This window comes from Penicillium bovifimosum (assembly GCF_028826915.1).
Source record: "Penicillium bovifimosum strain IBT 22155 chromosome Unknown utg000003l_segment0_segment0, whole genome shotgun sequence".
Lineage (NCBI taxonomy): Eukaryota > Fungi > Ascomycota > Eurotiomycetes > Eurotiales > Aspergillaceae > Penicillium > Penicillium bovifimosum.
Window position 1 is genome coordinate 2723918 of NW_026622712.1, and position 26034 is coordinate 2749951.

The 26034-nt window shown below is 49.5% G+C and overlaps 9 protein-coding genes across 9 annotated transcripts; 6 read left to right on the plus strand and 3 right to left on the minus strand.

Annotated features, from left to right (window-relative positions):
• Window positions 1-218: 218 nt before the first annotated feature.
• N7515_004074 (Hydroxymethylglutaryl-CoA reductase class I/II substrate-binding) lies at window positions 219-940 on the minus strand (the record flags this gene model as incomplete). Its single annotated transcript, XM_056664818.1, has 2 exons — window positions 219-501; window positions 555-940. The coding sequence occupies 2 exons, from the start codon at window positions 938-940 to the stop codon at window positions 219-221; spliced, it is 669 nt and encodes a 222-aa protein (XP_056523875.1).
• Window positions 941-4949: 4009 nt separating this feature from the next.
• On the plus strand, window positions 4950-5753 carry N7515_004075 (uncharacterized protein; the record flags this gene model as incomplete). The annotated part of the gene is made up of 2 exons (XM_056664819.1): window positions 4950-5123; window positions 5184-5753. 2 exons carry the CDS (start codon window positions 4950-4952, stop codon window positions 5751-5753), a joined length of 744 nt encoding a protein of 247 aa, XP_056523876.1.
• A 3405-nt stretch (window positions 5754-9158) lies between these two features.
• Window positions 9159-9656, plus strand: N7515_004076 (uncharacterized protein; the record flags this gene model as incomplete). Its single annotated transcript, XM_056664820.1, has 1 exon — window positions 9159-9656. The coding sequence occupies one exon, from the start codon at window positions 9159-9161 to the stop codon at window positions 9654-9656; it is 498 nt and encodes a 165-aa protein (XP_056523877.1).
• Window positions 9657-9786: 130 nt separating this feature from the next.
• Window positions 9787-10892, minus strand: N7515_004077 (muramidase family protein; the record flags this gene model as incomplete). The annotated part of the gene is made up of 4 exons (XM_056664821.1): window positions 9787-10058; window positions 10116-10457; window positions 10529-10642; window positions 10721-10892. 4 exons carry the CDS (start codon window positions 10890-10892, stop codon window positions 9787-9789), a joined length of 900 nt encoding a protein of 299 aa, XP_056523878.1.
• Window positions 10893-11074: 182 nt separating this feature from the next.
• On the plus strand, window positions 11075-12919 carry N7515_004078 (Zn(II)2Cys6 transcription factor; the record flags this gene model as incomplete). Its single annotated transcript, XM_056664822.1, has 3 exons — window positions 11075-11880; window positions 11934-12384; window positions 12434-12919. 3 exons carry the CDS (start codon window positions 11075-11077, stop codon window positions 12917-12919), a joined length of 1743 nt encoding a protein of 580 aa, XP_056523879.1.
• A 749-nt stretch (window positions 12920-13668) lies between these two features.
• N7515_004079 (uncharacterized protein) lies at window positions 13669-14896 on the plus strand (the record flags this gene model as incomplete). The annotated part of the gene is made up of 2 exons (XM_056664823.1): window positions 13669-13881; window positions 13937-14896. The coding sequence occupies 2 exons, from the start codon at window positions 13669-13671 to the stop codon at window positions 14894-14896; spliced, it is 1173 nt and encodes a 390-aa protein (XP_056523880.1).
• A 2069-nt stretch (window positions 14897-16965) lies between these two features.
• Window positions 16966-20296, plus strand: N7515_004080 (cation-translocating P-type ATPase; the record flags this gene model as incomplete). The annotated part of the gene is made up of 3 exons (XM_056664824.1): window positions 16966-17211; window positions 17297-17562; window positions 17647-20296. 3 exons carry the CDS (start codon window positions 16966-16968, stop codon window positions 20294-20296), a joined length of 3162 nt encoding a protein of 1053 aa, XP_056523881.1.
• A 2168-nt stretch (window positions 20297-22464) lies between these two features.
• On the plus strand, window positions 22465-22983 carry N7515_004081 (COX1 assembly protein Shy1; the record flags this gene model as incomplete). The annotated part of the gene is made up of 3 exons (XM_056664825.1): window positions 22465-22474; window positions 22727-22832; window positions 22884-22983. 3 exons carry the CDS (start codon window positions 22465-22467, stop codon window positions 22981-22983), a joined length of 216 nt encoding a protein of 71 aa, XP_056523882.1.
• A 2667-nt stretch (window positions 22984-25650) lies between these two features.
• On the minus strand, window positions 25651-25893 carry N7515_004082 (uncharacterized protein; the record flags this gene model as incomplete). Its single annotated transcript, XM_056664826.1, has 2 exons — window positions 25651-25746; window positions 25786-25893. 2 exons carry the CDS (start codon window positions 25891-25893, stop codon window positions 25651-25653), a joined length of 204 nt encoding a protein of 67 aa, XP_056523883.1.
• Between the last annotated feature and the right edge of the window lie 141 nt (window positions 25894-26034).

The window sequence follows — 26034 nt, forward strand, 5'->3', positions numbered from 1 at the left end:
ACGTAACACTCCCTGGCTTGTCCGTCACCGCACATCATGCTTGTTTTCAAATGGTCCCACCAACCCTCATCGGCCATTGCCCAAGAGAGTCGATCTCATAAGGATCGAGTCCACTCCTTAGCTGTAGCATCTATTCCAGGTCCATTGTTAAGACAAGGTGATGTTCTGGCGCCGCCGAAAGGTGACGCGCCCGGGGAAAAGACTGCAGAGGGGGTCTCTTAAGGGGCTGCAGATGCTGGGGCAGAACGATTGTGCGCCATGTGCGCATTTACAAGGTGGCCGGCAGCCAATGCAGCACATAGGGAGAGTTCACCAGCCAGCACAGCGCCTCCGACTATGCGCGCAAGCCGACGTGCATTCTCACCGGGCAGGGTCGGATGTGATCCACGGACGCCAAGCAAATCGAGCATTGCTCCCTGGGGTTCCAGTATGGTACCACCGCCCAAGGTACTGACTTCAATAGATGGCATGGAGACAGAGATTTGAAGTGAGCCACGGAGACTGTTAAGGCATAGTTAGGGAATGGTCCAAGTAAGCGGCAATTTTAGACTTACTTTTTCATTAGAGTCATGCAATTAGCACTCTCCACAACTTGCGCCGGATCTTGCCCTGTAGCAATGAAAATGGCGGCCGCGAGGTTGGCCGCTTGGGCGTTGTAGCCGCCAATTGAGCCGGCCAGGGCGGAACCAATCAGGTTTTTCGACACATTCAGTTGAACCATGCTATCCACATCGCTTTTCAGAACATCCCTCACAACGTTCGCCGGGATGATGGCTTCGGCCACAACGCCCTTGCCGCGTCCATCGATCCAATTCAAAGCAGAAGGCTTCTTGTCCGTACAATAATTTCCTGACAATGTAATGATGTTCATATCGTCGAATCCTGCCTCAGTCTTCATAACATTAAGGGCGTGTTCGAGACCCTTGGAGATCATGTTCATCCCTAACTCGGCGACAGAATCTACGTTGGGTTCTTGACGAGATCGAGAGGCTATGACATTCAATCCACAAAGCAGGTCACATCTGAACTCTCTGATTTACAAACTCTGATAACGTAATCAGAAGTCCAGTCTCAAATGTGTAGTTAAAGCCTCACGATAGTCCTACGGCCATTTAATCGCCCAGCGGGGCACTATAAGAGGGACGAATGGCCAGTACCACGGTTTCAGGTAGGCTTCCGCTTATTCGAAGAAGTCAGAGCACCTCCAAGTCGAGTTCGTCGACGACGAAGCATAACATCTCCGATGGTAGCAGCAGGGTCAGAGAGTGAGTGCATAGAAAAACTAAATATTGAGACACGGACTTCATATTCTGACGGACACTTGAACGAACAATCTTGAACGAACAGTCTTGAACGAACAGTCTTGAACGAACAGTCTTGAACGAACAGTCTTGAACGAACAGTCTTGAACGAACAGTCTTGAACGAACAGTATATTGACCTTCATAATCTGACGGACACTTGAACGAACACTATCTTAAACTTCATAATCTGACTAACACTTGAACGAACACTGTCTTGAACGAACAGTATCTTAAAACGAACATTATAACAGTATCATGAACGAACATTACCATGATTTGCTTTTAGTATTTAGTGGAGCCACTAATTAATCAAAGCCTTGTCTACAATTCGCTCGGCCTACAGGCTGGGGAAAGTCTTTATTACCAGTTAAATAAACATAATTTGGCCCATGTTTCCATTGAGGATAAGACTAACACGATCCGCGCCTGCGTGTATTTTTGCCGTAGGGGGATTCTCTAACAGAAATTAAAGGTGTAAATGATATGGTCAAGCAGAAGATAAAGTTTTGGCTACTTATAGAATGGCCATTTTGAACAGGTTCTAGGTTGAGCCAACCTGATCTGAGCTAAACAGGTTTGAATTAAACAGCTTAAAGCTCGAGCAACTGAATGAATGTGTAGCCTCAAATCTACGTGATCTTATACTTTGACTATACTGGTTTGGATATCGCGTAGGCGAGATTATATCTTGTCGTTCTGCGATGATTATTTGCCTCTTTCAGGTATCCTATGCCATTTAAAGGCGGTGTCAATTGCGCGGACACGGGGTGTTTGGACAATGTTGACAGTTTTGAGATTTTGAATAGTTCTTGCCAGTTCCACGGACTGTGTAAAATGCCGTGTAAAAATTGAGGGCAGATCTTGGCTTCCTCGGCTCAGATTAAAGCCGAGTAATAGTCTCCAGCACCGCGAAGAGGTGTCTGTCATTTGCTGGAGGGCGGGCAAGAGAAATCTCATCGCAACCCGACCTGGTACTTGATCCAGGATTTGTGCATGGCCAGCGGTCTGCGTGTGGAACTGAATCCAACCTGAGCCGTAAAGGGACATAGCTCAGGATTTCGTACCTGGTACTTGATCCAGGATTTGTGCAAGACCAGCGGTCTGCGTATGGAACTGAATCCGACCTGAGCCGTAAAGGGACATAGCTCAGGATTTCTTACCTGGTACTTGGTCCAGGATTTGGGTTCGTACTACAGTGGGTTTACCGTTTGCCATACCCTCGACCTCGATGGGTGGGCTCAGAGCAGAAGGCCACTAGTAGCCACATTCAAACGAGGGGCTAAAAGGAGAAGAGGAAACAACGGTGGAGGGCTTGCCTTTATGCTGGGCCCTATGGGGCCCTGTACATGCCAATAACGCAAAATGGGGCTTTAACCCCAGCGCTGGCGTCCAGCTCCCAATCGGCAGGTCCTAGAACTACGCATCAACGCGCAGTTAACTGAGAGCGCCGTTTTATCCGGAAATTTGTATTGTCATGACAAATGGGCTAACCAAACATGAACTACATGGCTTAAGCCACAATAATAATTCGTCGATGATGTGGCGCTGGGCTAAGCGAAGAGTGATTTGGGCTGTATGATCCACGCTTGCTGGGGCTGGCCTCTTTTTCGACCACAAGGCCCGCTTTCGCAGGTACAACACTGTGACCCAAATAGTGCATTATGGCGAAGAAACAGCAGAAACGTAGCTATACGGAATTTGTGTCATCTTGGGTAAGAATCGTGAACGAGTCTTCTGTTAGTCGTGTGTGAAATAACCATAGCAACGGGTCTGTCTGGAATCTCTGTCTCTCTCTCTCCCTCAAGACAAATTTGTCTAGCGATTATTTCAAACATGCCAGTCGTTGACATGCTGAAAGCCTGGCGAGATTGCCTCGTGCGGTACCCATAAGTCACTTACTACCGGCGTTCCCTAGCACGGGCAGAATCCACCAGTGGACGGCGGCCTCGTTCCTTATCCCTTTGGCTTCATGGATACATTGCTTGGGGAGATGTTGGAAACTCTATTCTCAGTAGCGGACCACAGCCGAAGCATTCAAGGGCGGCATGAGTGCTGTTTATTTATCAGGTGTATATAAAATACAGTAACAGGCCGAGCCGCCAAACAAAATACACAAACCTTGTTTTGTCCATTTCCGGATCGACCGTGCCGGGGCCCAAACCCCATCCCAAGGTGGGTCACCAATGATAAATTGCAGTAGTAGGCCGCCATTCACATGAGCATATCACGATATTGAAAAATCACAAGATAAACAGGTGAGGGGGGATAACTTCAATTTGAACGCCTAGAGCCAAACAGATTCCGTTTCAGATGTTGGTGGCGTCGCGAAATCGGTCGACTCCAACAGGACCTCATAAAGCTGCATTTGACTTCGAGTTTCTCCGAGACGTCTCCCGTAGTCTCCACACCATCAGACAAGGTAAATATCGTTGGTAAGATTTTAGATTTGGGTGTGATAAACCTGATTGGTGGCTCTTAGTAGGCCGCACAGAAGCCGTTCCGTTTCAATCGACAGGGGTGATTTCACTGATTTGGAAGAGGGGCTGAGCCTTAGGAAACAAACTCCGGTTCCCTATTCGGATCCACATGCCCAGAGCGGGGCGTCAAATTGTGGAAGTGGGTCGCGGAGCATATTAGAACATCACAAGATAAACAGGCGACAGAGCCTGGCTTTCATCCTGGACGCCGGGAACCAAGCAGATTTAGTTTCAGATGTTGGTGGCGTAGCGAAGTTTGTCGGGTCGTGGGTCCTCATAAGACCGCGCTCGACTTCGAGTTTTTGACGTCTAAGCCTCCATACACATTGAGTGCAATATTCCTAGTGATAACATCATAGCAGGCTATACAGAAGCCGTGCTGTTTTAGTCCTGCTGGTCTCGTCTTTCAGGCCATCCCCTTTGGAAAATTCATGCGACCGCCGGGCTACACCGAGGCCGCAATGAGCCAGTCACGAGCGGCGGTATTCTTGCGGGGCCTGCGAAGGGAGAGAAGACGGCTTCCACGACAGCTCAAGCAGATTTACGTGCAAGTCAGGATCTCAGAAGCAGAGTGCAGAGGGCTATGCTACCAGGCCATCAAAGTTATGGCCCTTAGCGTTTTACATGAGTCTTTGAGCAAGAGATCTAGTGCTGTATCCAATGGTGTGTCTGGAGATCATCGTTCAGCGCGGATTTGAAATCATGCCGAATCTACGCTAAGAATTTCATGATCCTCTTTAGAAGCTCTCAGATAATGTATCAGAAATGTCGACACCGACTGGAAATTTCAGGTCTAATCACTTCTCATACAAATTATCAAGAGCTACTATTATCTGCTCAACGAAGGCGATTCCTACCGTTGCCAGAGGAGCCAAGTCCGAGGACAGTCCAGCCATCGTAGCCAACGTGTAGACTTTAAACGGTGTGCAATTGCCAATGTAGTAGTCACTGGGCCAGTTACTCTCTGTTGGGCCGTACAAAACGGGGTTGAGATCGCTCACTAAGATTTTAGACGTCTCGTAGTTCGTCGGGCGGATTCTCAAAGGCTAGCAGAGAAATTACTCACTTTCGCACCTCGAACAACCTTCTGATAAGAAATTTTTTCCTTTCTTTTCTTCTTTTGCAAAGAACCTGTCGATCTTTCATTTTCCATCTGATTCACTTTTATCATGCCCAAGGCAGCGACAACGTCGAGAAACCCATTGGTGCCGCCCCAACGCGCGGTTCGCCGGTCGACAGGGGCGGAAAGATCTCTTGCGCAGCCCATAGGGACTTTGCCTGGGAGCGAGGCCGGTGGCATTGGACCGACGTCGCAACGGCAAGTGAATGTTCGAGAAGTACCGGTCCGTTCTCTATTACTATAGCTACGGGGCGTGCAGTCTTACTCACATATACTTTGATAGGGACGAACTTCCCACGCATCCAGAACCAATCAAGACGAGAGAGACGGAAACTTCGAGATCGTCCACTCTAATTGTAAAAAGACCATCGAGAACGCCGACGCAATCAATCGACAGCTGGCAGCTCAGTTTAATGAGAAACGGCGTGAAATCGCAGCCAATGCGCAGTGGTTTAGCAGGGAAAGATCCGAGATGAGGACCAAGATGCAGCAGTACCGCCTGGAGATACAACGCTTAAATGGACAAGTTACTAGGCTGGAGACACTTCTTGAGACAGCCAACTCAAATGCCCGTAACTTGCTCTCGCGAAGTGACCTGCAGCAGACACTGGAGGATATTCATACTGCTGGCCAGTCATTCATGAGCCATCTTGAAACCCGAATGAACGAAAACGAAACCAAGATGGATGAAAACGGAAATGCGCAGAATTTCAGTCAGTTGCCGGGAGTAGATGTGACGGGCGACTGGCTCGACACGGAAGCGTTCGATGTGATCAATGACTCTGGGGCTTTTGCGGGGATGCCGGCCACCATGTTTCCCGTATCTGAAGAGGACGGCATGCCAAACATCTAATTTGTCCGCGGGTTGTGCTGGGCCAAGTCACCACAAAGGCCATGATTAGATTTCCCTCGCTCACTAAGATAATTGAGCCTGGTCTTTCTTTGATTCTGCCTTCACGCAAGCCAAGAACCCACGTGCCCGTATATTACAGTACAGCAAGGGCGATCTGGGTAGGACACATATAATAGCATTACAGGTGGTATAAATACTGTTACGTGTATTCAGGTCAAGGGTCGAAACCCAACCTGCGACCTTAACAGGTCCAGATCTAGCTTTTGTCTAACACCCCACGGTCTTTTGTTTTTGTCTAGTCATGACCTCAGTTCTGTTCGCTGACCGAATACTTTAGTCACGCGTGTCATAGCAAGCATGAAATGATCGTATTGGTAACGGAGCTGGTGTACTGTAGCTCATAGCTCAGTACGCAGACAAGAGTCTCCTATCTCTCCAACCATACAGCCTTCCCTTCAAAGTGGTTCCACAGGCGCTTTCTATGCATGTCATTCATGTCATGCAACTCTAAACTCACACCGACAGGCACGGACCGATGTCGCTCTACGGCTAACGACGTGTTCACATCAGCTCATATAAGAACAATCAATTGTATGCTATGTGGCCGTGGGGGTATCGGTTCGACCGTATCATCTAGTCCAAAGTATGAGTCCTGTTGATACTGGGCGGGCGGATCGGGCTGCCCCATCCCGAGAAGTTGCCGTGCTTTGGTCAAGGGCTTTTTCCCCAGCGATCTGCAATTGATTCTCCTAACCTGGAAGGGGGGACGGAGGGTTGAGGGACCGCAGTCCCTATAATGAGCACTCCAGCCTATCACGTCAGATACCCCTCTCTCTAGCGCTCTCTCCCCCAGTCCTCCCTGAAACCAACGTCTATCTTGTCAATGTTTGCCAGGCGTTCAGTACCCAATGCAATTTGGGAGGGTATGGTATGCACGCGATATCAAATTTCCATAGAATAGGGGCGAACAACCACCAATTGCACTACTTCGTGAACTAGAAAAATGGGGCTCTTCTAAGGCGTTTACGAGACGTGATTGGTCCGAGGCTATCGAACAACTGGAGCTATAGAGTGTCAGCTCCACCTCCGTCCGTTATACATGTAAAACCACTTCGGTTTTGTGGTTCATCACTCCTGTCATCCATGGCTTGAATTGAAGCACCTTTCTCTCTTCACTCTGTGAGCCTGTTGATTGCAGGGGTCTAACTGTCCCGGTGGCGGCGTTGGGAGCGCGGCTCGACTGTGAATTGCACACCACCGGTGGATTAGATTAAATTAGCGCTGGTCGGACGATACCCGAACGATCCAGACCTAAACCCCTGTCTGGCGCTCAGTAGCCCACGCGGCCGATGCAGCTCACTATCATCTGTGGGAAGGACCCAGGATTGCTGTATAAGTCCTCTACACTGAAAGCCATATTGAGCGTGGGCGAAATTATTCTACACTTGGGACTCATGCGATAGTAATTCAACGACAAACATTATCCTGCGCTGTTTGATATGTCCTGTGCAATAGCTATGGATTCTTGAAAACCCCATTTTACCGGAAGGTCATTATTTGGGCAAGACGAGCGCTTCTCGGAGAAACATCATGGTTTAGTAACCTATCATCTGGTAATCAAAGAGATGTTGGTGATGTGTTTCGTGAGTTCAGAACCAACAGTGGCAAGCTGGACTAGGTGGGGTCGGATTGGCTCAGGCTCAGCTAAAGGTGACGTCGTAGAGAAGGGCTTTTTATTTGGTACGCCCGAGCGCGGGAAATTGGTACAAAATTCGGCCCCACATTTGCGGATCTTAGTTCCGTTGGTATCCAACTTAATTCCATTGGCTACGGAGTCACAATAAGCCACCGGCAATACAGCTCAGCGCAAACGGCTAACACGGGAGTGTACAGCCGCCACTTTTAGCTAGACTGGTACGGATCGCTTGACCAACAAAGTTCTTACGCCGTGGCGATCTTCCTTTCAGAGCGTTCCCCGTTCCTGGCCTTCCAGTTCTAGTATTGGGAATTTATCTGCAATTCGGATAGCATGGCGCGGCAGGCCGCAGGAGCTCTCTCGATCAGACGTTACTTAAGGTAGATAGAGATACGGTTGTCTTTTCTTCTATCAGCGTCTTGCGCACTGACGAAGCTCCTGTGCTCTAGCGCGCGCATTGGTACCGCAACACTAGCCAATCAGATTGTGACCACAGGCTTTGATTGAGGCATTGAACAGTAAGAGAACACACAATTACTCGTAAAAAAATATGACAAACGGTAAAAAATAGAAGTTACGGACGAACGCATGGGAGTGTCTCTACAGCCCTGTACCCTAAAATGACATCTGCCCTGAACCTTCAGTACTGTTTGGATAGCAGCTGTAATATCTTTCACCACTGCCCAAGCACCTGGTCCAATATTTTCCAAAGTTTCTCCGGGACTGAGTGTCGTCGTCGGCGTTGGAGGGAAAACATCCTGAGTATTGCATCATCTAGCGCAACCTAAATCAGTTCTGACCCGCATTATCTTCTTTTCGTAGGCTTGTACTCACATGATCGCCGTTGGCCTCTGGTTAGTGATTCTCTAGGATTGAACTGCCGGAGCAGTTGGCGAGCCTGAAGATCCGGAGCCCTCAGATTTAAGGCGGGTGGCGAGTTGGGAATGCCAGGCATATGCGCCAGTCGTTGACATCCTACAGCCTGAGCGTTCTTGCGGCGACATCTTGCAGATATCGAACGCCGCCGGTAGATACCTTTTAGTAGTTGATTGTGTTTTCCACGTAGCGACTCGGGCCCGCGTGCAATACCAGTATCGCAACGGTATTCTATCGATTTCTTCTCCCACGATAAATGCTGGTGTCGGGATAGCCAGTTTGGAAGTCTTTGCTCTTCTGATGGTGACCACGGGATGTAGTTAGCTTTGGACATGATGAGAGAGAAGAGGAGGGACAAGCAGGCTGCGATGGAAGGATGCTGATGATTTCGTGATGGATCAAACGAGATCAACAAAGGAAAGACAAGGATTTATGTAATTGTTGAACAGTTCGAACTCCTCCTGAGGGGACACGGGAGGGGACACGGGATTTGGGACGGTTGGTCTCTGCTCCATTGGATAGGATGTTGTTCGTCTCCGTCGAAATTACACGATTTCACTCGACCGCTTCCATTGGGGTTGGACATTTGACTGTGCAATTCGAAATTAGTCTACAAGCCACCAACGCTCCTACAAGTGCTACGATTGCCTGTTTAAGAATCAATTCATGTTGGGGCACGGTAACATCCTGGCTCTCAGTAGGGCCGGTAAAAGCTGATTTGAACGAAGGTAGCACCGGACATTGTATCACGTCTGCATGAAGGTGATTCTGAATGCATTTCGCTGCCTATCGAGCTTAGAGAAGGCAACCATCACGGAAAGAACGTAGCATACATGTTGGATTCCTTTCGGCCTGTTGTGATGGAAGACGCGCGCCGCTTTGACGGGGCCACGCCTGATCAAATACGGGACGCTTTCAAGGAGTGGGCGAGGGTGGCTTGCGAGACGGAGCATGGGGTGCCATACAAACGTGCGGAGTTGGCGTACTCGGCCCGATATCGGCTGTGTATCATGGTTGACGAGGAGGCGTTACAGTCTGTGCTGGATATACCGACCGAGGACTTGGAACAGTATAATACTACTGGATTTGTGATCCTGATCAATGGGAGGTGGTCCCCAGAGTGGGACCCCGAAGAATTGGCTGCAGAATTGGCTGCAGGAGGGGGGCTAGACGATGGTCACGAGCCAGTGTACGGCTGTACGTTGGGCGAGGTTGGCTGGATGAAGGTTAGATATGGTCAGGCGCAGACTGGAGCCTCCTCACTCATGACTCCTGATGGGAGTTGGGACCTTGAGTATCGACGGCCACCGGCAATTGGTTTTGTCTTTTGAGCGGAGACCGGTCCCAACGCCCGAGCGATGTATTTTCTGGACAAGATGGAATCATGTATATTACTGATCATTCTTTACCTCTACTGTGGCTAATCTTTTCTTTCCCTGCTATTCTGGTCTTGGTACAGGTCTAGGAAACGCCAACACAAATGGCAGAGCCAACATCCAAATACTGACAATCTGACCCAATCACCGGGTTCCACTCGTACAGCTGCGCGAATGTTATTTCGAACGCACCCTCAACCGCCGCGCACGAGTCCCCGGAAACGACCGTGTAATATTCGTTGCAATTGGACGCGATGCCAGTCGGTGCAGGCGCACCAGCTGAGCTACTCGCTGTGGCCGTGGGACCCTTGACGCAGTAGGTATACCCGAGCCACAGGTTCGTACATGTTTCTCCAACTATAGTTCGGAATTAGCTTGACTCGTCTCTAGGGGTCTTGATGAATGGGATCTTACTGCTGGGATTCCACTCGTAGAGTTGGGCAAGAGTAACTCCAAACTCAGTCTCCATTGTCGAACAATCGTCTCCCGACTCGACGGTGAAGAACTCCTGGCACCCATAGATGTATCCAGTTTGTGTTGGGGCTACCGACGTAGCAGTAGCGGTAGTACTACTAGGGGTTGTGGTGGTAGTAGTTGACGTGCTCGAACCCACCCCAATACAGACGGCACGAGTATCGGTATCGTTAAGATTGGCGTACAGATTTGTGTCACAGTCTGTGCCGAGCCAAGGGTTCCACGTAAGGAGTTGGGCTTCCGTGATATCGAAGTCTTCCTCAATATGTGCACATTGGTATTCTAGGCAAAATCAGTATCATGAGATGCGAGTGCCCTATTCCTTCACTCCTTTTGTTCGTTGTCATCCATACCTCCTTTATAGTAGCCAGGGACACCGGTGAAGCAGTTGCAGTTTGAGACAGTGGTAGACTCGGTGGCATTGAGGGACAAGCAGATAGAGCCAAGTCCGCTGTCACTGCTGGTTGCTATTTTCGAAAAGAAAAAACGTGGCATTAGAATAAGATCCGGGGAGAAAAGGCATAAGGCGCAACAAGATCACTTACTGTAAGAACTATTGAGAACAGCACAATAACTGTACCCTGGCTGCATGGCACATAAGCTCAGATTAGTGTTGAGACTAGGGTTCCAGTCGAGGAAATCGGCCGTTGTGACTTCATTCAGCCACGCAACCCACTTGCCAGAGTTGAGGTTATATGTGAAACGAGAACATGCCATCCGAATTCTCGAGGGACACTAACCAACTGGTCAAAGGTGATTGGAGCCTTAGAGCCTGAGAAACCAGGCCACTACACTCCGGAGGCTCTTTCCCCGGCTTCTCTCCGACTTCCCTCCGCATCCCCGGACTTTCGCAGGCCGCTTGTCACTTGGGATAAATACTTGTCTGGCTTTTCAGGTCAATGCCAGGCCCATCGGCGAAGCAAGCATGTGATGCTTGTCGCCGGCGCAAGGTCAAATGCACATCCCCACGACCTTGTGAGCAGTGTCGGTCTGCCGGCCTGGAATGCCGGACGACCATTCAGCGACAGAAGAAAGGCCGACAGGGCCAGACCGCAAAAGTACTTAATGAACTCCGGACGAAAGAAGCTGAGACGAATATTTCTCCGCCATCTACAGTTCCCAGGCATGGGGAAGTTGTAGCACTAGCAACACCCCTGCCGCTGCAAAACACGGGAAGGTGTCAGTTCTCAAAATATCCAGGGCTTCTAAGCTCCGAACTCGTCAATGCCTGTTCAGAATATTTTTTTTCGCGCATGCGAGGAACAGTGCCCGTGTTGCAACCCGGCGGGCTTCAAAAGCAGGTGGACCTCGCTGACAACTGTCCCCTCGCATACTGTTTGGTCACGGCGTTTTGCGCTTTCGTGGTCACTCAGACTGGATTCGCCGTAGAGCATTCATCCAATGAATCCTCTGGGAGGTTCTGTACCGAAGAATACCGGAGCTCTTTGATTGCAGAAGCGACCGAGGCGCGAAAACACATTGATCCATTTACAGAGCCTGTGCGCCAAAGTATCATCATCGCGTTCCTTCTATATGGTTGCCATATTGGATTGGGGAACCAAAGACATGCTTATTACTTTCTTCGCGAATCAACAACACTCTATACCGCCAGTGCGCTGGAAAGCCAAGCCTCATCGGCCCAGGCAGATGACGATGATCCTTCTTTGGCAGGTAAATTGTTTTGGTTGTTGGTGATCTCGGAGAGGTAAGGCTTTTGATTATGTACCTTATATTGCAATCAAGCTAAAGATGGTGCAGAGCTCATGCGATCCGACGACATAGACCGATCACCCTACAGGTCACACCCGAAAGCCCTCAGTTGGAGGACGATCCCCACCCAGATACGGCCACTGTTGGCTTTCGGTGCTTGGTAGATCTCTATCGCCCATTTGATGAAACCTTCCTCTGTCACTGGAATGGAAGAAATACAACATGCTCAATCGAGTCGCTGGTCCGGCTCGAGGAGCGCATTCGAAACGCAGTTCCGGCGGATCTTGATTTGCCCGACATAGTAATGGCCGATCTACGTGTATCTCAGCAGTGGCTGCGGATTATGATATGGCAGCTCTCAACGACTGCGGGCTTTTTGTCGACCAACCCGACCCATGAATGCATGGATTTCCGCTACCCTCTGCTGATTGCCCAGGATCTTTGCCTTGCAACGTGGAAATTATCGAGACAGAGTATGGAGACACATGGGATAGGTCTCGTATGTGCTTATATTTGCTTCCGGCATAATCGTTACTGACGACATCCAGATTGAGAAAATATTTGAAGTGGCATGCACCTTGATTGATGTCATGGCGTGCCTCTCGGCAGCCGGACTTCGTTCTTCGGGCTTCAAGCTTGGTCCTCAAGACTACCTTAAGCACTTCTTCACTCTTATCCATGATCTTCCAGGAGGACGACGGAGATTCTTTCCCCTTCTACTTACTAAAATAGGCCAAACCCTACCTTCAATGGTAGAGCCTATCACCGTTCATCTCAATCTCCAACCTATCCCGCCCATCGCGAGCTCTACCAATGCGGGCCCGTCCACCGTGGCTATTGCCTCGACTGAGACTCCGACGCAGCGAAGTGAATTGGATCATGTTCTTGCGGTAGCTTCTGAAGCGGTATCCGAGGAGTCGATGAATGGCAACTTCAACTATGCGGAGATGAGTCGTATTGGTGGCAAGACACCGGAGATCGACGAGGCTTTTCTTCAATATTCTAGTTATTACCCTGAGTCTGCGGGAATATAGAGTCTGATATATACACTCTGTCCATGTCGCCGACATTCCAGTCCGTTCTCCGTTTGTCAAGAATAGGTACAAAAGTCCAAGACCCAACCCCGGCCCGGAGGCGAGGCGATGGATAAATCACCCGAATATGCAGCACCAAAAGACCCTGATTCAGAAAATGGCAGTAACAACGGCGGAGCACTCTTGGAAGAAGGAGGACCAGTATAAACCGTATAACACACAGAGAAAGGCAGACGTCCTTTTCAAAAGTCCGATGGCGACAATTGGATGCAGTCGCAGCATATCTTAATGCATCACGAGAAGATCATGTGGACTCCATACAAAAAGGGAATGGGACATGTGTACAGTACCTTACCTTTCTAAATAAAATATCACTAAAATCTTCTGTCCAGTTATCAGTATCCACTTGTGGGTGCCGAGTTCCAGACGCATTTAGCGAGCTTCCCGCCAACTGGCAAGTCCACAGCCAACTGGCTAACCTTCCGCCAACTGGCAAGGCCATATCCCTACGACTTGCCCCAATAATCCCACATCGAAACGTGTTTAATTCTTTATTCTATGGCGTGAGTAAGCCGAAAGGTACAGATATACAGAGTAGGTTATTTCCCCCTCGGGCTAGATTACTCGGGTGACGGGCAATGGGTTCGTGTTTCCCTCTGTTGCGGGGACCAGATGTGTACTAGCGCCTTCCGGCCGGGCTACAAATAATCTGTTCAGCTCACGAAGATTTCCCATAAATACACTTCAATATGGAAAATGAAAATGATATTCGCGAGCAAATCGCCAAAAGTCTCTCGCATACCCCTTTTGAATGCTCCTCTTTAACCGCGCTGTCCGGTGGCGTCTCCAATTTCGTTTATCGAGGTGCTCTCTCCTCGGCAACTGCGAGTACTGTCGTAGTTAAGCACACAAAAGACTACCTGGCTTCCAATGTGAACTTCAGACTGGATGCGGCGCGATGTGTTCGTTATCAATAATGGGCTGATCATAGACTTGGTATACTAAATCTCAATTTAGGAGTTCGAAGCAGCTACCCTTCAAGCTCTTGAGGGCTTATCGCCCTACTCGGAGGACAAACTCACCGTGAAACCGCCTCTTCTGCTTCACTTTGATCGCAAAACAAATACACAGGTCTTAGAGGATCTTCCGGATTCTATTGACTTGAAGCATTATCTTCTCTCGGAAACCTCAAATGATGTGTCAGAGTCGACAGCAAAATCCCTCGGTCGCACCCTTGGAGGCTGGCTACGGTCGTTCCATAGTTGGGCAGACAAGGCAGAGCAAGCGGAGTTGAAATCCGTGCTTGGAAAGCATCAAGTGATGAAAGACTTGAAGTTTTACATCAACTACACGATGTTGATGGACACGGTTGAGAATTTCCCGGGACTTTTGGAGGAGAGTCGCGGTGTGTTTGAGGAAGTTGGCGATTCTGCAGCGGCAGAGTTGACAAGAGAAGACCATGATGACGGATATGGAATTATCCACGGTGATTTCTGGACAGGAAAGTATGTTTGGACTGGCGGGGTTGATCCAGTCTTGTTGTATTTGATGGAGGAAACTAACGTGATATACAGTGTTTTGATCCCCAATGTTCATCTTACTGGGAAGTCTGAGACGACGTTGTTCGTCGTTGACTGGGAAATGTCGCACATTGGCAGCCGAGCTTTGGATCTCGGCCAGATGATTGCGGAGCTTTACGAAACAAAGCTGTTCAGGAATGTCGACGCCGGAGTGTGGGTCATTAAGGGACTCCTTGAGGGATACGGGAGTTTGAGTGATGAGATTGGGTTTAGGACTGCCATCCACGTCGGTGCTCATCTTGTTTGCTGGGGTAGTCGAGTCCCTGGATGGGGTAGCCCCCAGCAGGTTGAGGATGTTGTGAAGGTAGGCAGAGATCTTATTGTCCACGGCTGGAGGAAAGACAGAACTTGGTTCGAAGGGGATACTTTGAGTTGTTTATTTACTCGTTGGGGATAACGTTAGACATCGCAAAGTCGTAGCTATTGAGGTATCTGTGCCTTTCTGCTTACCCACCCCTATTCGAAGGGTGCGGAAAGCTCAAAGGCACAGATATAAGCTCAGTTGTACTTTACCTCCATACCTACTGTCTACAGCCTCCCTTATTCCAATTCTGCTCACAGGCAGAGGTTACTCCGGGCAATGCGCTCTTGATGGATCAATCCATGTGGATCTAGGTACCTAGAATTCGATTGTTATTTCTTTCAGGGTTGCATACTGAACAACACTTCCGCCACCGGACTGACCAACTCTCACTCAAGTGGCGTCCTTCTAGCGCTGAAGTACCAAGATTCAAGAATGATGAGTGAAAGGTTCTAAACCATATTGAAGAGTAACATGCGATTACGCATGTCATGATGGGATACGTGTTGGCTACGGTTGTTACACCATAATTAAGAGCTTCCAGAAGTGTTCCATGCAGAACCTTAAAATCCGATACTAACCCTGGAACACCATCTAAAGTGTCAAAGACATCAGGTGATGATGCCTCGACGTTTACGCGTTTCCAAAACTCAACCATAAATGATTGTAGCCAAACCCCCAATACGTAGAGGCACCTACGCGCCAATTTGTACAATTCCAGACGCCAGCGTTGTCGGGTCGGGACTCGGGCTTAACATAACTGCAAGGCTGTGCCAACCGCGCCCGGGTCGGACAAGCCCTAAAAGTGGGGCCGAAAACCTTTTGCAGTTTCCATCCAGAAAGTCGAAAAAAAAAAAGAAATCTCAGGATTGGTTTTTAGGAATAGCCGAACGCGGGGGTCGAACCCGCAGCCTTAAGATTAAGAGTCTTACGCTCTACCGATTGAGCTAGCCCGGCCGGGCTGTTGAAGGGCGAAGACTTTCTGACTTTATGAACCGGATCTGTACCTTACCCTAAGTTTTTTGGTGCGTATAAATAACTAGCGCAGGCTATCTTCACGGGCATTGAGCCCTGCCACAATCTCATGCCAATTTGTTGAATATCAGGGAATCCAAGATTGGGAACCACGCATATTATCTGCTAAACTATGTCTTCACATCCAAGGATAAAGTTTCTATGCGGCGGTTTAACCTACCTATGGGCTATGACATGGAAGTGCCGTGATATATACAGGGACTGGGGTCGGGTCTCTTCCATCTAGGTTTGGGTCGCGATCGCTCCATGCCCCGCACTTCCATTCCTTTTGTCATTCGGCCGCGCAAGAACAAAAGAATTTGTGATATTGTCCAAGTGATAACTATTGACCAAAGTAAGACACTAAGGCATATATATACACAGTACTTACGTCGTGGATCAGCCAACTCCGAAACAATGGTCGCGGATGCGAATAGACTAACGCCACGTACATTGATGCACCTTCATAATTTGCTCCTTCATAATTTGCTGGGCCAGCCGGGAGATGGATCTAAGTAGATCTGTGCGCTGCATAATGCTGCATTTACGCCTTACGAGGTAAAGTTACCAGCTGCTCAGAATCGAATTCTGAATCCGGCAAATCCCGAGTTCCTGATCCTTATTCTTGGCAATTCTCGTTTGCGCGGAAAGGCATCCTTGGCGCTCTTGGCACCCAGTACAAAACTCACTCTTGGCACATGGAGGGGTCCTTGGCAATATGGCCGTCCTTAGGTGACGCCCGACACGTGTCGCTGCGATTGGACTTCTGTCAATTAGAATCAATTGATCGTGCCAAGGCCACTCGGTGCTAGCCTTCTTGACACCACTTTTGCCCGATGATGGAGGAGATCGGCCTACAAGACTCAGCCTAACATCTCGGCGCCAAGATGATAACTCAATCTCTGGCCTCTCTGCCAATAACGGTCTCCTAAAATCTGCCGACCTGCCTGGCGACCCCGCGATAGGCCGAAGTACCTGTGACGCCACGCCGATTTCCCCACGATGGGGGCCGTTCGCCTAACACTTAAGAGAGAACACTTCCCCCCCCCACCGCAGAGACCTACCCGAATTCAGAATAAGAGTTAAACGTGCAACGTCTCCGTATTCACCCCGAAGCGACCCAGCTAGCCACTTCTCGGCAGACAATACCAATGGTTGACGAGAAGCCCAACAGCGCCCTCGACTCCGGGTCGGGCGGCAGCCCACTGAGCCAGCCAGCTCACACGCTACCTTACGAAAATGTGATTCAGGAACTCAGCACCGAGCTGAACGAGGGTCTGACCCCTGAAGAAGCGACTCGTCGTCTCCAGGAATATGGCCCCAATAAACTCGACGAAGGGGAGGGAGTGTCGGTGTTGAAAATCCTCGTGCGCCAAGTTGCGAACGCAATGATGCTAGTAAGAGACCGCTATCTTTCGTGATGACATTTTGAAAACTGGTTAAAAGAAATTTGGCCAATTCTGATTTAGCCATTTGATGTAGGTCTTGATTCTGGCCATGGCGGTCAGCTTTGGTATTCAGTCGTGGATTGAGGGCGGAGTGATCTGCGCCGTCATTATCTTGAATATCGTTGTTGGATTCTTCCAGGAGTACGCCGCGGAAAAGACAATGGAATCGCTACACTCGCTCTCATCCCCGACTGGAACTGTCTCCAGAGGCGGACAGACATTCTCGGTGCCGTCGTCGGACATCGTGCCGGGTGACATGGTCGAGCTTCGAACCGGTGATACCGTTCCAGCTGATATTCGGTGAGTTCCTCTTTATTATCATTGTGCATCTACGATCCAGAAGCTGTCGGAGAAGTTTCCGACCAAATTGCTAACTGATATCAGCCTAGTCGAAAGCGTCAACTTCGAGACAGACGAAGCTCTCCTAACTGGCGAGTCTCTTCCCGTCCAGAAGGAATGCGACTCGACGTTCAAAGAAGACACTGGTCCCGGAGACCGCCTCAATATCGCCTACAGTTCTAGTACCGTCACTCGTGGCCGTGGCCGTGGTGTGGTTGTCAGCACTGGCATGTACACTGAGATCGGATCAATTGCCCTCGCATTGCGGGCTAGCGGCAACAAGCGTCGTGAGGTCAGGCGCGGTCCCAACGGTGAAACCAAGAAGCGTTGGTACGTTGAAGCCTGGAGTCTCACCTGGGCAGACGCCGTGGGTCGATTCCTCGGTGTCAATATCGGAACGCCTTTGCAGAGGAAGCTGTCAAAGCTAGCCTGTTTGCTATTTGGAATTGCCGTTGTGTTCGCCATCGTCTGCATGGCTGCAAACGAATTTAGCAGCAATACCGAGGTCATCATGTATGCTGTTGCGACTGGTATCAGTATGATTCCTGCATGCCTGGTGGTCGTGCTTACTATCACCATGGCAGTGGGTACTAAACGCATGGTCGAGCGGAACGTCATCGTTCGCAAATTAGACTCACTGGAAGCCCTCGGTGCTGTCACGGATATTTGTTCTGATAAGACTGGTACATTGACTCAGGGCAAAATGGTTGTCCAAAAGGCATGGATTCCGTCTCGAGGGACATATTCCGTGGGCCCATCCAACGAGCCTTTCAATCCCACCGTTGGAGATGTAACATTCGCCCCTGTGCCCCCTTCACAATTGGATCATGAGAAACAAGATACCGCCACGGGGAACGCAGAAAGCCTGGTGTCGGGAAATCGCCAGCTGGAGGACTTTCTGGATGTCGCTTCAATGGCCAATCTCTCTCACGTGTATAAGTCCGAAGAGGGCGCTTGGAGTGCACGAGGTGAACCCACAGAAATAGCCATCCACGTCTTTGCATCGAGATTCAACTGGAACCGCGACCGCTGGGTCAAAAAGGATCAGGGTACAGTATGGCATCAACAGGCTGAATTCCCGTTCGACTCAACCGTCAAGAAAATGTCTGTGATTTTCAGCAAAATCACCCCGGAAGAGACCCGGACAATGGTTTTCACGAAGGGTGCCGTCGAGCGCATCGTGGATTCATGCACCTCTGTTATATGGGACCAGGATTCCTCTACACCCGTCCCAATGACCGATGACCACCGCGAAAAGATCCTCCAGAACATGGAAGAACTCGCCAAGCTGGGACTTCGGGTCTTGGCCCTGGCCCATCGCCCATACGTTGCCCAGACACAACTGCTCGAAGGCGCAGACCTCAATCGTGAAGATATAGAGAAGGATCTATGCTTCCTGGGTCTGATCGGCTTATATGACCCTCCGCGCCCGGAGACGGCGGGCTCCATTCAGGCATGCTACCGGGCTGGTATTGTTGTCCACATGGTGACTGGCGATCACCCTGGCACTGCTAAAGCGATTGCTCAGCAAGTAGGAATTCTTCCTGCTGATTTCAATGCAGTGGCTGCTGATGTCGCGGACGCTATGGTCATGACTGCTGGTCAATTCGACAAACTCACTGATGAAGAGGTAGATAAGCTACCGACTCTTCCCTTGGTCATCGCACGCTGTGCTCCTCAGACTAAGGTGCGTATGATCGACGCCCTTCATCGCCGTGGCCGTTTTGCAGCTATGACCGGAGATGGTGTCAATGATTCTCCTTCGCTTAAGCATGCCGATGTTGGTATCGCTATGGGACAAGCAGGATCGGACGTTGCCAAGGATGCGTCTGATATTATCCTCACGGATGACAACTTCGCCTCGATTCTCAATGCCGTCGAAGAGGGTCGTCGTATCTTTGATAATATTCAGAAATTCGTGCTTCATCTGTTGTCAGAGAACATCGCTCAGGCTTGCACGTTGCTCATCGGATTGGCTTTCAAAGATGCTGATAACCAGTCCGTCTTCCCTCTTTCACCGGTCGAAATTCTCTGGATTATCATGATTACATCGGGTATGCCCGATATGGGTCTTGGAATGGAGGTTGCTGCCCCTGACATCATGAACCGTCCTCCCCAGAGTAAGCAAGGCATTTTCACCTGGGAGGTGGTTATCGACATTCTGGTGTATGGTATCTGGACTGCAGCTCTCTGCCTGGCCGCATTTTCTATCCGTGTGTGGGGATTCGGCGACGGTAACCTGGCCCGCGGCTGCAACAAAGAGTGGTCTGAAGAGATCAATGACTGCGAACTGGTTTTCAAAGCACGTGCCACCACATTCGTATGCTTGACTTGGTTCGCATTGTTCTTGGCTTGGGAAATGGTCAACCTGCGCCGGTCGTTCTTCCGCATGCAACCCAAATCCAATAAATACTTCACTCAGTGGATGTACGACGTCTGGCGAAACAAGTTCCTCTTCTGGTCCGTCATGGCTGGATGGATCACTATGTTTCCTATTCTCTATATCCCCGTTTTGAACGACGTCGTCTTCAAGCACAAGCCTATTACCTGGGAATGGGGCATCGTGGCGGTCGAGGCTGTCCTTTTCTTCATCGGAGTCGAAGCTTGGAAGTGGGCTAAGCGAGTCTACTTCCGTCGCAGAGCGAGAAAGAACCCGCAGTTGACCCACTTGGAAGAAATCCCAGAGCAACCCTAACGAATGCTTTCTCTGGCCTGACATTAAATCAGGCCAGGGAACAAGCTACCAGGATACGATAGTCTTAGCGCACACATCACGAGAAAGACTCACTCGAAGACTTGAATATCAACACTGGAGATTGTGAATATCTGTAGGTACTGGGGATGAATTGTGGAAGAAAGATGGATGGTGGAAGAGAGATGGATTGCGGAGAGAGAATGAATTGCGAAACAGAGGATGAACTGTGGAAGAGAGATGAATAGTGGAGTTTGGATTCATAAACTCGATGAAAGGTTCGGACCGCCCTGTCCGATGGTTGTTGCAATAGTCTGCCTAGTACTATACTGAGCACGCTAGAACTAACTACCTCACGCCGACTATGGGTATGTCAACACACAATAATACTATTTGACAGAGAGGCCAGTCACCAGGTTTAAGAATGAGGTGATCCCAAATTTTATAGCATTTACTGAAAAGTCCCTACATCGTAGTTAATGCCTTTGGTAGCCCTCTCCGCCGCGGGAAATGAGCGTTGAATCATGATTGCAATCTTACATTGCCTCACATCCTTCAAGTAGACATTGTGTAGTTCCTCCAGGGCGCGCAGCGCTGTGTAGTGGTTCTTTCTCACCAACTGTTTGACTAAGCGCAACACCAGGCAGCCCTATAGCGCCACTGGTCTCGTCGATGTTCTGCCGGTGGCCAGGCGATTCCACCAGTGCCTTCTTCTGCTCCGCTAAGGGCTCTGTGCTGGTCTGGACAGATTGGTTCAAATTCAGAATCTCCGCTGCCAGTCCCACTGTCCATCCTCAAATCTAGAGCAGTGAGTTCACAGATGAGACAAATTGCTGATGGTTTGTGTTGCATATGCTTTCAATATCGGACTCCTTGTCGCCCGCGAACCGGGGTAGTGACTGTAGGAGTTGGAAAATTGAATGTCGCCCGGTAGACATGGTAATACGATCTACTGGCTGTTCACTGAAGACACTGTCAGTACCCGAAGGGATTGAGAGTAATAATGACGTCCTGGCTGCCGTTTGCCAGCACGATGGATACAAACATGTAGCCCACGTATTCGCGGATACATACATCGACTCTTGTCGTCAATGTCTCATCCCTCACATGGTCCCAGAAACTTATCTTCTTTTATGATATTCCATTCTGAAGGGTACGAAGCAAGCCTCTGCACTACTTCCAATTCACCAGTTGGCTCGTTGCCGCGGAAATTCACGTGACCTTTCGTATGCCCTAAATTCACCACAGGGAACTTGGAATGATCTTGTAGTGGCCAGACCGCTCAACGATCCGCCTTTCTTGGCACGCTTACATTTCAAGTCTCAACTAGACATTCCTAGTCAGTGCAGTATACATGTAAGTATCACCTACCAGTGGTGGCTGGGCTGGGGGAGCCGCCCGCGGCCGCGGTTGCTTTTTCTTCCTTGGAAGTAGGGAGGGAGATGAGAGCAAACGAGATGAATGGAAAGTGAGGGGGAGAGATGCATATAGTTAGTAGATATTATGTACTAGGTACCTTTTTGTACATGTATGTATCAGAGTCTCCGGTGGTTGCGTTGCACTACACGCGCAATCAAAATGAGCTTGGTGACACGATCAGTAGATAGTGCACGCAGGTATCATGCGAAAATACCGTATCACACACTAATATCATTCAGTGCTATTGGATATGGGATAATTGGATATAAATAAGTGCTTGGAAAAGACCCCTAGAAGTGGGGAGAACGATTGGAACGTGTGATGTGAATCAACGAAGTTGGCGACCCGGGGCGAGAGTACTTGAGCAGATCAGTCGCACAAACTGTGCGCGCAAAGGCTTGCTAGATGAGACAGTGCTAGGCATCAGAATAGCAAGTGAACTTCCCGTGCAGCACCGTAACCTAACCAGCTATTGCGCGCATAACTTGTGCGATTGATCTGCCCACACCTTCTCGCCCTGAAACGACATCGGCGCCGGCGTCGCCATCGCCGCCATCTGCTTCGTTTGTTTTTTTCACATGGCTCAATCGTTCACATGACTTCTTGAATCCTCTTCCAAACACTTCTTCATCTCTTCATCTTCATTCATCCATCAAGGACGTGTTGGATTCTCTTCTGAAAGACGTCGCTGTCCAAGGAATGGATGGCCGTTCTGTCTCGGTCTCGGATACATGGAAGTGGCGAACCAAATTATGTTCCCTGGTAAGACACTGACATCCTATAACGACGAAACCATGTTGCTGATCCGCTAACCTGTTGGATGTAGGCGTTCCGAGGGAGTGAGGCTCCCAGATGACCAATCCGAAACCCGGCATGGCGTTCCGTGGAGCTTGATCTCTTTTCCCAAGCCGTATACCTCGGGGGTACAGCTCAGAGAATTGAGGAGACAATGGGTAATGATGCTAAGTTGATTCATCTTGCTAATACATGGCTAACAATGTATTTCCTTCACAGTGCCTGACCTGATCGAGTCTTACAACCGCGAAGCTAAGGGCATCCCGATTGGTCGCGCCGCAGAGGCCAACTTGAGGAATAACCATTCTCAGTACATATTCACCTGGTAAGTTAGGATCCATGTTTTCCACCCGAGATCGTAGCTCATACTTTGCAGGTATGGCCTGTCTTTGGCCACTTCCATCATGCTGTGGATGGTTGTGCGCAAGAACCCTAACGAGGCAATGCGCCGAGTTTGCCAGAACCGAAACTGGTAGTCGGTAGGGATTCCAACATTCCTCATTGAGCTGTGAGGCCAAGGATTTCTTCACAGACGTTCCGAGAGGGCCTGGCGTAGGGATTACATGAATCGTTGTCCAAGGAATGGATGGCTGTTCTCCCTCTGTCTCAGAGGCAAGTGGTGAATGCCACACATCATGTTCCCTGGTAAGAGACTGACATCCTATATGGATGAAACCACGTTGGTCATTTGCTAACCTGTTTGATTTAGGCGTGCCAAGGGAGTGAGGCTCACAGATGCCCAATTGGAAACCCGGCATGGCTTTCTCTACTGAGTAGGGTCATCCGCTGAGTCCAGGCATAGCTGAGAGGCCAGCTGCTTCCGACGTATTATCGAATGACTATCCCCGTGAGCACAAAGCGCATCCAAGCATCCAGCGATGCCGCGAGCGACGTCACCTATCACCATCTGCTAATAGCAACGGTAGACGGTATTCCCATGCGGCAAATATCCGTCAACCATTCGGAGATGATTCATCCACAAGCCCTCACTGAGATTGCCGTGGCCATGACAGCCACTCGTCAGCCCCGAGCAAAATCCACCAAATATTGCAGGCCCCTCGGAAACGGTGGGCGCTCTCCTTCCCATGGAGGCGGAGAGGGAACTCTTGGCGGGAACAGCCCGACCGAGTCTGTCCCTGGGAATGGAGGTTTTTCACCTTGGAGCTGTCTTTTTTCGAGATGAATTGCGTGAAGGGCAAGCCACGGGTTGCCTCACGGTAGTTGGGGTTCTGTCCCAAGAAGCTTGTTGGCACAGTGGCCTGGAAAATGCTCAAAATGGTTGAATTTCCCATGGTGACCTTGGTTTGTAGAACTTGGTCAGGAAGGAGTGAGAGAGGTTTGAAGATATTGCATCAGACAAAGTGAAAACGTTGGTCATGATGGAGGGATCCACTGTTCAGAATAACATTAGCCCGGCCAAATTAATGATGCTTTTGAATGAGCTCCAGATTGAACAGTAATTGAATCATGAACACACCTTAACATCGCTCTGGATACGTGGAAACAGTATGAATGTAACTGTTCTTGAAGCACGACGGGCCTGACTGGAGGTAGATATCCTCGTACTTATATGATGAATCATTATCCGGGAATGGATATACAGAGTGTGCAGACATGAGTGGGCTAGGTGGGCATCGATAAGTAATTATTCTGTCTGTCGACATTGCCATGCGTGCAGAGACTCTAGACAGTAAACACAATCCAAGTCATACGACTTAGCAGATGCCGTGATCTCACGTGCCGTTGCGTAGGTAAGACACACAATATGCCCTCGCCTCTGCTTTGTCTCTAGCGTGCTCAATAGGTTGATTCATTCATTCGCTTTGGATTGGTTCCCTTGGCATCTCTGGGCTCCATCAAAGCGCACAAGACCATACTGTAATCACAAAGCTTCACAATAAGCTAGCCACTCATCATCTCCTCTGCGCCCGAAACACTGAAGCACCAATAGAGCAAAGGGGTAGACTTTGTCGCTATCTTGGCCATCCAAAGAAATACCTCCATGGCGGACTGCCATCTCGCCCATGGACGGATCGTCTGATAGTCCACCGTTGCGGTGTAGGAATACATAGGTTATCTTCAGGCCTCATCCCTGGTAGGCACTAGGCAGTGCTGCCAGTGCATTAGTCCAGTTACTTTCGTGGGAGGTGAAAGCTGGAACGCAAAACGCCGATGGAAGAAGCCGGAGAAATGCCTCCGCCTGTTGCTCACTGCCGCATTGGTGCGTAGGGGCGGTGCGGTGTGTGAGTCGAAGGACGTGTTAAAACTTAAGCCTACTTGTCTAGTCAATGTAAGATAGCCTACACGATGTACGGAGGCCTTAGGTTAGGGTCAATGAGGACATCATCATATTCTAACCACGTGGTACACGTGCAAATAGACATCTACGCTAGTCCATAAACTGAATAGCGCTACTGCTAGCGCTATTTACACCCATCGTATTATTTAGAGGCCTTCTTCACTTCCAAAATTCCTTGCATCTGCATACCTTCGACTTTTACTGCATTATACACCTTATTGCATTATCTACCCTCCAAGTCTGCTCGAGTTCACCATCCCTCTACCATAAAGGATCATTGCTGACAATGAAAAAGTTTACAAAGTTAGTCATCCCCAGCCTGTCGATCGTCCATATGCAATGGAAGTTGATGAAAGGGCTTGCGGTTGCTTCTTGCGGCGTGGGCTAAGGCCACCGCCACAGGTACCACTCCATGCATTCTGCCCACGATTTATTGCCGCAGAAACATTACAACGATGCTCTATATATATTCACGAATGCTGATGAGTGACTTAGGTACTCAACAGCAGGGATGACTTCCTGTTCAATAGAAGCCTGCAGAGGTGACGGCTGTGAAGCTCGCGTGGTCCGTGGAGTCAAATAAAGCCAGATCCGCCGAGGGGGAGCCTTGGGTTGAGGAGGCCCCCTGCGCATGCACATTAGTCTGTGCAGCCATGATGTCTAGTGACGCACGATCACTAGATGTAGATGGAGATGTGAAAGAAAATTGATAAAATAGGTCACAGGAAAGGACAAAGGCAAAGGACACAGAAATGGAGGAAGAAAGGAAGATACACGAGGAAGAAGACGATGAAAAGGAAAGAAGATCTTTGCAGATCTTGCCCTGCAGAAGCACGATGAACAATCAGTCTCCAGGAGCCACTGGTATGCATTCCCAATACCAGTGGAGGCCTTGGTAGTAGCGGACAGCCTCCGCAAGTCGTCGGCGGCATTCTTGGTGCTACATGTGCAATGTATCTCCGCAACTGCCGTTGCTCACATCCAACATCGCCGACGGCGTCGACTTGACATCCGACACTGTCAAATCGATTATGCCGCCCGTTGCGGCGCCGTCGTCGCTGTCGTCGGCCACAAGCGGTTTATTCATTATTGTCAAGATCTCTGTGCTTCTGCAAGATCTTCTTCCCTTTTCATGCTCTTCTCTCGTCTATCTTCCGTTTTTCCTTCATTTCTGTGTCCTGTGCCTTTGCCCTTTCCTGTGACCTATTTTCTCAATTTTTTTTCACAT